The 12,343-nt window shown below is 41.0% G+C and overlaps 1 protein-coding gene across 5 annotated transcripts in view; it reads right to left on the bottom strand.

The window, feature by feature from the left end:
* Positions 1-470: 470 nt before the first annotated feature.
* Positions 471-12,343, bottom strand: part of LOC116849878 (teneurin-a) — a 585,779-nt gene continuing 573,906 nt past the window's right edge. For all 5 annotated transcript variants that reach the window (XM_032827500.1, XM_032827497.1, XM_032827496.1 and 2 more), the window contains 4 exons: positions 10,799-11,021; positions 8,545-10,535; positions 7,836-8,019; positions 471-7,625 (listed from right to left, as the gene is read on the bottom strand). In XM_032827500.1, coding sequence (XP_032683391.1) covers positions 6,661-7,625; positions 7,836-8,019; positions 8,545-10,535; positions 10,799-11,021 — 3,363 coding nt within the window. In that variant the 3' untranslated portion in view covers positions 471-6,660. The remainder of the gene's footprint in view (positions 7,626-7,835; positions 8,020-8,544; positions 10,536-10,798; positions 11,022-12,343) is intronic.

Genomic DNA, 12,343 nt, shown 5'->3' with positions numbered 1-12,343 from the left:
CAGAAAAGCAGTAAACGCCTATTTATCTTTCAAACACCCTGACGTATCCATCCTTTAAGGAGAAATAATCTATATACCTTTAATTGCAATTTAACTATTTGACTTTAGACGATTTTGCGGGTTTATTTATGTATTTGAATAATTATTTCAGATAATTTTATTATTAAATTAATCCGCATTTTTATTTAATTCGAATTTGGGTATAGATTCGTTTCCGGATTAAAATCTTTTCTTATGATTTGAACTTGGATTATTTGGATTACCCGAACAATGTAGTTTCAAGTTTTTGGATCGCAATCGAGCTTGGATATTCGAATAATTGGGAACTCTACTATGAAACAACAGTCGTATTTCAGTATACTATGGCTATTGTTTTGCGAGCACGATTTAAGACGCATCATATGGCGGAGGATGAAAAAAACATCGCGAATGCACATGAGTTAGAAAACATGAATAATAAGACGGGTAAAAACATTTTCCCGTTTTTTATTACCATATATAGATCATATATTTTCTGAAAACACTTAATATATTGTACTTAAGATAGCAATATTGTAAGTTTATTGGACATGCTGGTTGGGTCGTGACGCTGTCTGCTGCGTGGCAGTGGTTCAAGTGGAAAATCCATAAATTACTCACTCTTCTCGTCCTCTCTCCCCTTCTCCTTCTTTCTTCCATTCACTCATTCATTCATTCATTCGTTTACCCTTGCTTACTTCTTGCTACTCTCATTCTTTCTAGCATTTCAATGATGATAATCGTATTTAGGTGTGTCTCAGCCACGCGCGTGCGACACACATCATACACGTGCCACACACACACACACACACACACGCGTGCACACGTGCGCGCGCGCGTATACACATCATGCACAAGCACACGCACACACACACACACACACACACACACACACACACACACCACGCGCAGGAGCAAAAAAATATATTTATAAAAATTACTCGTGACCACTGTAACACTTTCGTTCTCAGAAGCGTCCGAACTGGGCTTGATCGAGTGACGGAGATAAGTCCTTCCTTCCCTCTTCGCGTTTTTTCCTCTCTATAGTAAAATAGAGCGCGACGCTTCGCGAGTGTTTCACACAAAATCGACCGCCCTGTCAATACGATACGAAATATTGACGTAATGATAATTTAACGCGCGCGCGAGTACATCTATTTTTTCTCTCTGTTTATCATCTTCTGTAAGTTATCGCTAAACGATTGCCCGGCATCGACACCGCGTATTATACGGTATGCGCGTTATGTTGCGTGTATACGTGTGTATGTATGAATGTATGCGCGACCACGTGAGTATCTGCTTTTGTACCGGTATCGTGGATGTGTATGTGCGCGTATGTGTGCGTGCGTGTATATATATGTGTGTGTACAAATATATAATTGCAAGGGGAACAGGGTTGGGCGCAGTTTCAGGCAGGTTCCATCCAATTACAGATATATTATACCATAGCAAACATCGTGACTATTTACAATAAACACGGTCTCGATTAGGTTATATAAATAAAATATATATAATATCGTATAGTTAGGTTAGATTTAGGTTTACAGCAACACGTGACAGTAAACAATTAGATCAGCGGCAAAGTAGCGTAATCTATCTAGAGTAGTGGTCGTAGTAGCTTTAGCGTGGCTGACTCTTTTGTTTCTCTCCAGCTCGCTTTTTCCTATATCTCTTTTATATTCATACGTTCTCTCTCTCTTCCTCTCTCTCTCTCTCTCTCTCTCTCTCTCTCTCACACACATACACACGCTCGTGTTTACAAATCCTCAAAATCCGTCGCGTTTACGGAATTCTGATTCTTTCTCATCGACATGGAGTCGCGTTCGCACCCAAAATCGCGCGTCTTGAGAACTAATCACGTCGTAATGCGTGGATTGACAGTTACTGTTATAATTGGCCACTCTAGCTTCTTTCGTGTGTATGTATATATTTCTTTTCAATATATTCACATATATTTATTTATTTATTTATTTATTTATTTATTCATCTTATATATTTATTTCGTCTTCGCGCGCTCTACTTCAGTTTTATTTAGAGAAGTATATGGAATTGTCGTGGTCGCCCGCGGGGGCCGAATGAGTTTGTAACGAGTTCGCGAAAAACGAGATGAAACTTCACGGAAGTTAGAGGGCGAATTCCTTTTCCTAATATTATAATCGCGAGACGGTCGGGGATCTCTCATCAAGTGGGTCACCCTCCGCTTCTGTTCGCGCAACACGTCGCGGCTATTCGACCCGTTCGTTAATTTGTGACACGTAATATTTAAAAATAGTTAATTCTTCTTGAATGCACCGTTGCCGGGCCCAACGGCGGATAATACAGTTAAAGATCAAGTGTGCGCGCGCGCATGTGTGTGTGTGTATAAGAGGCAGTGGATAGGTGTGGAGCTAACTGGTCGGGAAAGGACAGTGAGTGTTTAGATATTCATAAATCTCAAGGCTGTACCTTCTTACTTCGTTTGTCTGCCGAGAGCCAAAACCTTTAGAAAACGGACCGAGATTATCTTCGCTGTTTTGTCGAAATAAAGGACGTTGATTGATGCTACTTCCGTCGTAATTACGATTATTAAGCAGAGTTATATATATATATATATATATATATATATATATATATATATATATATATATATATGTATATAAAATCACGGTGTAACAACGCGATTAATAATGCGATGGTAATAACGCAATTTGAACAAAAACGACTACTCATAGAAAAACTGATTAAAGTGCCGAATAAAGTTTTATTCGATATGCTGACGATTGAACGTTGCAGAAGATCGTACGGGAGATAAGATTTGCTGGTTCCGGTTCCGTTAAATAATCGAGGGAAGAGTTTAGCTCGACAATTGAGCTTGTTCGCGCTACTGTCTGCGGGACAACGTAATGATAATTGCGCGCAGGATAAATTGAACGGCGCGATTCAGCGAGTCTCGCTTTGTGCATCGTTTCGCGCACGCACGCACGCACGCACGCACGCACGCACGCATGCGACGGGGACGAAACATGTACAAAAAGGATCGAGTGACTTCGTCGGCATGAATGCGTGCGTATTTCGAATTAGAGCTCGTTTTGGACCGCGATTTAAAGAATTGGCCAGACATAATGTGGCCTGCAACAAACAGCAAAGACACCCGAAGAACATCCCAATATCCCAGGCATCGAAAAGATATGCCAATCTTTCAGACATCTCTCAGATATTTCTTAAACGCGTATTAATAATCGTTATTTGAAACCTATTTCAAGTGAGATACATAGGAAAAAAATAAGCATTCACTTAAAACTAGTATACTCAAATTAATGATCATTGTTTCATATAAGTATATATAATATATAATTTTGAGAAAAAATTTTTAATAATTAAGATATACAATTTGTTTGAAGAATTCTTAAGTCTTGTGAATTTCAACAATGTTATCACTTCATCGAATATTATAAAAGTCTCATAAGAAATGCAATATAATTACTTTGATAATAATGATGCTTTCTTCCGACATTTAAAAACATTTTCAATTCAGTATTTTGTGTTTTTCATTTATGAAAACTATTTCTGAATGATAAGAATATATTTTCCTGAATCATATAAAATGTATTGATGCGAGTAACTTTTATTCATTTAACTTGCATGTAATGTCATTTTAAGATTTACATATAAAAATAAAGATATTTTTAAAACAAGAATGTTCTACTTTCCATTAGATGTGAGTTTTTTTTAGCAATTACGGTCAAGAATATAATGCATGTGCTGTATGATTCAAATAATATACTCCTATCTAACTCTAAATACAGATCTAGGTATCTCATGTGGGACAAGTTTCGAGTAATGACTGTCAATACAGATTTTAGGTCCATATTAATAGTTGGCATCTGAAACACATGCAAAATACTTCGATTTTTATTCAGAGTTATATTCAACTTTTTTTTATTAAATTATGACATATGTGTTATTTACATCTGTAATGACGATTTAACTGAAAAACTCTCATGTAACTCTGAATTCAAATGTGAGTTTCTCAATTGAGATGAGTTTCAAATGATAAAAATTAATACGGGCTGTAGACGCCTTTCAGAGTTTCACGTTGCTGGAGTGGTCTAAACACTCGCTCGAATAAAAATACGTTAGGATGTTTCCCTATTTTTCTCTCCTCTCTCTCTCCGCCTCTTTCTTTTTTTTCTTTCTTTCATTCATTTCTCTTTTTACACACGCAGCATATAAATAACGTTTTTTTTTTTCATCTATTCACGGACAGCAATGTATCGTGCCACTAACTATCCATAAACGGCGTCGCTTCTAAAACTGCGTTTGCAAAATATCAATGACAAGTACGAACACTCGTGAGGACGCAAGTAAACAATACACGCGCGACATATCCGGGATCTTCGCGGAGAAGTCTGAGGGAGGAGAATGGGGGACGAGGGAATAGGAACAGAAGGATCGGCCGAAGGTGATAAGTGATAACGAAAAAGACTCTCGACGCTAAAGTGCTTCGACGCACGTGGCCTTTATGCTCGAGCAATTGGCGCATACATACATGCACGCGTATACGGCGAAAAACGATCGATACTTGGCGGACAGTAACTTTGGATATACATTTAGTTATTCTCGATGAGGAAACATAGTTAACGTTCGTTACGTTCATATCCAGCAAGCACAAATATGCGATAATGTATATACGTATTATTTACCGATAATAACTTTATTCCTTCCCTCATTTTTCTCGTTTCCAGCTTATACGCAGACATCGGCTGATACGCTCTTCCCTTTGCGATCCCTATTACGGGATTTCTACCGTCGATCCCGACCGACTATCTCTCTCCTTCACACTCGTGCATGACATTGCGATATAAATTGCCGACCGGCGACGATCGGGAACGTTTACGCTACAGATAGGACACATCCACATGTTAAAAATATGTTTAGTCTCGCTATATTCGTATTCGACGTCTTCATGCACGCTTCATTGTCGCAGTCACATCATCTCAGCAATTCTCTCATTCTTTTCCACATTCACTCGTTCTTTCTCTTCCTTCCTCTTTCACTCACTCGCTCACTCACTCACTCACTCACTCACTCACTCACTCTCTCTCTCTCTCTCTCTCTCTCTCTCTCTCTCTCTCTCGATCACTTGCTCACTCGCTCGCTCGTACAAGAAAAGCACCACTTTATAATACAAATTCGTCTCGTCCTTAACTGTCTAAGCCGCGAACGGAATTCAAGCTCGAGACCGCACGATCGAGTCCGCACGATCGTCGCTCTTTCTTAGGGACATCAGGAGAACCGCTCCTTCTTCGATTCCGCGTCTACCTACACTTCTTCGCAGGGCCATTCATTGTTGAGACGCGCTCCGCATTCGCTCCCGGGCGACCGGTATCTACTTCGTTCCGGTACGTACCGACGTCGAGATGTGCGACCATCTGAGTATGACGTTCAAGTATCGCACGAATCAACCGGGCCGGCCGGACGAACACATAGCGTCCGCGTCATCGTGACGTTTAATGACGTCGCTTCTTCTGGTTCACACTCGCCTCGCGTCTTTACTCTTCTACGAAGAAGAATGCTACGTCAATGTAAAGCTATGTATTGACTAGTTTCTCTCACTCGATTCGCCCTCAACGACGAATGGCCGGTTTTTCGACTCCTTTCCTCCTTACTTCTTCGTTTCCTCGTATCTCTTTTCTTCTTTTTTGCGATATATATGTGTGTATATGTGTGTTGTGTATGTGTGTGTGTGCGCGCGTGCGCGTGTGTACGTGTATATATCTTACATTAACGTGACGTACCATTGCACATGTGTACGACGAGTGCGCGCGGTACTACGGTCCGTCGTTTATTTTAGGCCTCGAGCGCAAGCTCGACGAGCTTGCCGGCCTTGCTCCGCGCGAACGGACCCATCGAATTCGAATTGCACCCGAATCTGTGAACTAGTGAAGAAGCCCAGTTACGTCAACGTCACGCTGAATCTTCGAGAAGATCTCGCAATGTTTCTACTTCCCCTCGAAGTTTATCACTCCCGGGGTCGGATATACATTCTTCCGGTTACCCTCTCTTCTTTTTCTTACTTTCTCCCTCTTTTTCTCTCCTTCCTTCTCTTCCCTCTCCTTTCTATCTCTCTCTTTCTCCCTTCTTTGTCGCTATAAGGCTTTCGCGAATCTGTCAATCGCGTTTCGGTCGCACAGCTGGTCCGTGGAGTGAATGCTTGGTAACCCGAGTTCTCTTCCGCGTGTTCAACTCTCTTATACACTATACCCTATCTCACGGTGTATATATATATATATATATATATATATATATTTATTTATAATATATATGTATATATGTGTGTAGATGCATGTACATTGCATACATACACACACACATAGATATATATGATAACGTTATAGTGTTTTTGGCATCTTTGAAATACACAAATAGACTTTGGTATAAAACTTCTTGATAGTATTCAGTACATTTATATATATGCGCGTGCATATACAGAGCACGCTACGTATGCTGCAGCGGCTCGATCTTCTTCTCCTCGTTTCAGCCGTTTCTCGCTCGTTGCTTCGGTTGTCGCTTAGTCGAAAGTTTGCGCGGCTTCGGACTGGACAATATCCCCACGCGAAGGGGACGGTACGACTGACTCGGTGCCAACGACATATGAACGTTTTAGCACATTTTGTCCAACCACCAAAGCTCACAGGACGGCACACCTCTCCTCCTGCGTCGCTTCTTGCTTGACTGGTCCACAGCCTTTTTCACGAATTTGATGTTGTAGGGATCCTCGGCGAGTTCGGGGTACAGTTGCACGTCATGTATGTATTCGCCGTCGTAATTGCTCGCGATACCATTCTTCTGTATCTCGTCTTGTTCGGTAGCCATCCACTCCATCGAAGTGGGTATGTTCGCCTTGAGCGCTTCGCGTTCTCGGTGCCACGCTTTCCTCACGGCGCTCGTTTTCGCGTGATGTAGGAGCCGTTGCTTCTCCTTCTCCGCTGTGGTGCCGTAGCGCAGGTTCACCACGTAGCTGGCGCCGTGTATTTTCACGTCGATCAGCGAGCTGCTACTACCGCTCCCGTTCTCGTTCTCGTGGAACGTCGTGTTCACTTGGCCACCCAGCCGCTTCAACTGGCCGCGGTCTTCGCTGGCACGCCAAGTCTCTTCCTTCACAAAGTAGAAGGCATCCTGCTGCGCACTGTGCACAACGAATGTGAACGGCAAGAAGTACGAGCGATTGAATACAGATGTGAACACATCGCCATAGATCGCGTTAGCGGTCGGTACACTGGACACTACCGCTTGACCGTCGGCAGTTCTCGAGACTAGGATGCCTTTGCCGAACGGTGGGTCTGACGCTGCACCCAGACGATTTGGTATCAACTCACTGGTGTCCTTTTTCAGTGCGGACCGTAGTGGCGCAGACAGGCTCACGGCGTCACTAGAGTGCCTCTGGGCAATATGCGCAAAGAAGCCAGACTGGACGCCCAGATTGCGCGTTCGTTTCTTTTTACCAAATATGGAAGTATCCGGGCCCAGAGCTGGCGGCATGAGGTTATCCGACAGCTTGTCCGGAAATAATTGCGGCGCCAGACTTTTCAGGTCGTATCCAAGATGCGATAGCCATGATATGTGATCTGGAATTTGATTAGAATGCGTTAAGTATTAAATGCATGCTGAGGAACAAGTTACTTCATCGATAATCTAGTAAATATGATGATATATCAAATAATATTAATGACATATTAACATGTTAATGACATATTAACTTTAAACATCTGAGACATCATTAATACGTTATTTGACGTCACCCTGTTATTTGAAAATATCGTAATACGAACTCCTACCGGTTGGTTGACTCGGTTTGTTCGTATGCCTGACATTGATCGGATCGTTTCCGTTCAATCTATAAAGATGTAGGTGCGTTGGTTTGTCCAACCTGTCCAGAACGTTTTCCCAAAGCGGTGACATCCACTGGCCGATCAGTGGGTCATAAACCTTTCCGTTTGGCATATGAACCAAAGATGTTACCTGGGAATCATACCATGGCGTTAGAACGTAAAAAGCACACGTTTGTATTCGATCTTGAGACTGACTAATATTTCGACGACCTAATAAACATCAACTAACATTACATCTATGTGTTATGTGTATAAATGTAATATAATATCCCATACAACACAATGTCTAAAGTCGAGACATAAGACGTCTGAAAAACGTCTTATATTCCGACACCTGAAAGACGTCTTATATTCCGACGTCTGAGAGACGCTTTTAAGAAGTCTTAGTCCTTGTCCTTGCTAAAAATCAATCATAGTTGATCAATTTCTTACAGTTTACGTCTTAAAGCAAGGTTATGGCTTATTTCTCTATTTTAAACGTTGTGTTGTATGAGATGTGTGGTATGTAACAGTTACATCGCTAAGTAAAATTGTAAAAGGAAAATTGTAATATCGATGCAATATTATTGTTAGTTGGTGTTTATTGGTAAAAAATCAACGTCGATACCATCTTTCCTTATTTTGCTATATTCTGAGAAAAGAAATTTTTATTTACCTGGTCCAAGAGTCCACCACAAAAATCAACCGGGAGATATAGATATGGGTTAGAATCATAAACGATGTGACCATAAGGCGAACGCATGATCTCCCTGATGCCTTCTCCGTATTGATTGAAAATCATGATGGGCGTGCCGCATTGATCAGTGGCGATGTAGTACTTGTGACGGTACACTTGCGCGAATATGAGATGTCCCCTGTCATCGTATACTAACGACATCAGTTTGCCGTCGCGCGGACTATATATTTGGCTCACTTCGTGCAGGCGCTTCTGGTTGTTGTAGAAAAACTGCGTGACATTGCCGTAATTGTCCTTTCGCGTGGCTAAGCGGTCCAAATGATCGTAATAGTATCGCACGTCGAAGCGGCCGCGCTTCGTGGCGCGCACGAGGAGTCCTTTGGTATTGTAATTGAATCTCTCCTCCCTCGCGTTTTGCACCACCAAACCTCTATTGTCGTACTTGTAGAGGCCATCGCCGAACTTAACTATCCGGTCCATGGTGTTGTATTCCATCGGAATCGTGTTACCACGATAAGTGAGCGACAGCATGTTACCATTGGCATCGTATTTGAAACCCCAAGGCTCTTGCGCCTCCACTCCGGTTAGTTGACCGTCGCAGTCCCATGTATAATTCTTCACGTTGGTGTATGTGTTGATAGCGACGTTGCGCGTATACGTCCTCGTCTGATTGATGCGACCGCGCGAATCGTGAGTGAACGTCATCCTGAATACCTGCATTCGGTGAATCGTCACCGTAACCTCGGTTTCCAGAAACCTGTCGTCTGTGGTGCGCGAAAACAATGCAGTTCCGTCGAATACGGTTGTCTCGTTCGGTTGAGGCCGCGTCACCTTGAATTGGCCGACTTGCTCCAACGTGCCCGACCTCGTGCTGTAAGCCATGGTGTACGGTGGTAACGTCTGTCCGCCTATTCTACCCTGCACCGCGATCAACCGAAAGTTCGAGTCGTACTCGAAAGTGAATTTGGCGTTGCTCAAGCCGGTTTTCGCGCCAAAGTCTATACGCTCCTCCACTAGCAGTCCCGCATTGTATTGATAATCCCATTTGTACTCCACGTCTTTCTCGGAGTGTATCACTTCGGAGGGCAGTCCGCTGTCGGTGTACTTGATTTCACTTTTGCCATCCCCGTGAACTACTTCTGCTAATTGACCCGACGTATGATACCTATAGACAATGCGAGCTCCATCTCCCGGGAATACGGTTTGCAGCAAATTCCCGTTATGACTGTAATGCTGCAGGTAAGCCCTCGTACTGCCGGGCGGAGTATACGTGACTCTCAGGAAACCGAGGGAAGCTTGACAGGAGAAGGAATGCTTGGTTTCCGAGGGCAGAATAATGTGTCGTAGTCCACCGTCGTCGTCATATTGTAAGGTGAATTCCCTGTTACTGGCGAGCGTGATCTTCGACATCATATTGAAGTCATTGTAGGTGTATCGCTTTGTGCCATCTTTGCTGTCGGTGACCTCCGTTAATTGGCCGTATCGATCGTAACCGTAAGATTCGTCGGATATGCCCCATTTCCAGCTTTCAATTCTGTTAAACCGATCGTATATTATGCTGAGATTGTGACCTTGCTCGTGCGGTTGCCAGACTAACGGTAGGCCCGCCAGATCGAAGGTCACCGTCAACAGGGGCGTGCCCGTTTTGTCGTAGAATGTTTCGCGACTGAACGCTTGTTCAAACTCAACGCTTATGACTCTTGTATCATTTACCCAGATTTCTCTGTTGAGAGTTTGCTGGGAGTGGCTCACGTCTCCCACTAGATTATACGTTGTCGTCATTGTATTTGTTAATTCGCCCAATGATATCAACTGATAACTCCACATAGGCAACATCTCCGCTTCTACTGGTAACGATACTTCCAGCAAAGGATGCTTCGCTGTGGGCGCGCTCAATATTCTACCACCACCAGGTAAAAATGCCTCCAAACTGCTATTTGTAAATGAGATTACTTTCGTCAGCTTAGTACCTACGAACGAGAAATTACATTGGATTAATCTTATTAATACCGTCGAAAATTTTCTTGTTCTTTCTCGTAAAACATAAATAACAAACATAAATAAAAACATAAATAAAAAAGCAGAATATAAATAAATAATAAAATATAAACGAAACAGTAAAACATAAATAACAAAGAAGGTATGTATAAGGAATTTCTTAATAACACGCGTTGTAATATAATAAATGACAGATTATGTGAAAAATTAAATAATAAATAGTTTAAATACGTACCGTCAGTGATCGTCAACATTTTTGACTTCTCATTCTTCATTTTAAACTCCACAAATCGTTGTTTGTCGCCCTTTGATAAAGCTTGCAACGGAGCATACACTTTAACTGACAGATCCTCGTCGTCGGATAAATCCGTTGATAATTTCAATTTTTCGCCTGTTGGTAGTATTACGTCAGTAACGCGTCCCAGACTGTCGTAATTGTATATATACGTTTCATCTCCCTAAAATTCGTAATAAAACGTTATTAAATGAATTTTTATCGTTTTTATCGTTTAATTCCTTTTTCGCATTCAATAAAATTTGTTTTGTTTTTATTGCATTAAGTTAAAACAAATTATTCATTAACACTACAGCTACCAAAGCAATCAAAATAACGGATTTGTAATTTCTTGTAAAACTCGAATTTATAACGGTGCACTTTATAATTTTAATTAACACTGAGTAAAACTAAAAGAAATAAATGAACATTTTTTCTCTTGCATTATATATTTTTTGAAAAATCTGACATTTCAACTGTTCTGGTACTCAGATAGCACAAAAATGAGTAGAAGTTCGTAGAAAATTTATTTTAAGGCACCTTGTACCTCGTCGGCTATGTCGGATTTGTGACGTCAGAAGTGAGGAATGACATGCTGACGAAAGTTGCGTGCCATTTCTGAATAAAGATAAATATAGATGGAAGAGCACTTGAGATTGCTTGAGCACACTTGTGAAATTGTCCGAAAAGTATCCCTTTTCTCTAATAATCAATAAATAGTCGTTTAATAAATGAGACATGTAAAAAGATGAAATGAGTTTTGTCTGTATTCCTTATTTCATTATTTATTATATGACTATTTTTATTAATCGTCAATATATAATTATATTATGTATTGTGCATTTTTATTAATCGTCAGGGGAAGATACATTTTGGACAATTTTAAAAGTATGCTCAAGCAATCTCAAATACTTTTTCATCCACATTTATCTTTACTCAGAAGTGGCACACAACTTTCGTTAATATGTCGTTAATATGTCGTTAATATGTTCCTTTCTTCTGAGATCAAAATTTAACATGATCGCGGCGAGATACAAGGAGCCTTAGAAAATACCTATAGAATTTACGAGAAAATAAACAACTATTTGGAGAATTCTTGACGAATTAATAATCAATTCGTGTCTTGAGATATTTTTAAAAAATTCATTATAAAGAGTATATAATTTAAATATTCTGAGAATTCATTCAGAAATTACAAATGTTCTATTAGTTACAATTATTTTCTGTGACTGCGTTTAGCAAATGCCTGTGTTACTTTTAATGTTCAAGCAATGCCGACCGCGACAATGGTGACCGATCTGCCGTCGCTCGGAATTTGAAACCACAGGACACGTGTGTGGACAGCAAACGTGTCCTGTATGAAGTGTTCGCAACCTTCAGTCGCCAGTATTTTTTTACTACAGTATTTTTTTGCTACATTATTTTTAGGCTCTTTCAATATTTACACATTGTTGAATGAAAAATTATAACATTGATATAATGTGTATACGTGTGTTATTGTTAGCT

This window comes from Odontomachus brunneus, unplaced genomic scaffold, assembly GCF_010583005.1.
Source record: "Odontomachus brunneus isolate Ranch 3 - 2012 unplaced genomic scaffold, Obru_v1 Obru_scaffold_127, whole genome shotgun sequence".
Lineage (NCBI taxonomy): Eukaryota > Metazoa > Arthropoda > Insecta > Hymenoptera > Formicidae > Odontomachus > Odontomachus brunneus.
The sequence above is the reverse complement of the archived record's forward strand: the minus strand, read 5'-3'. Positions and strand labels throughout refer to the sequence as shown.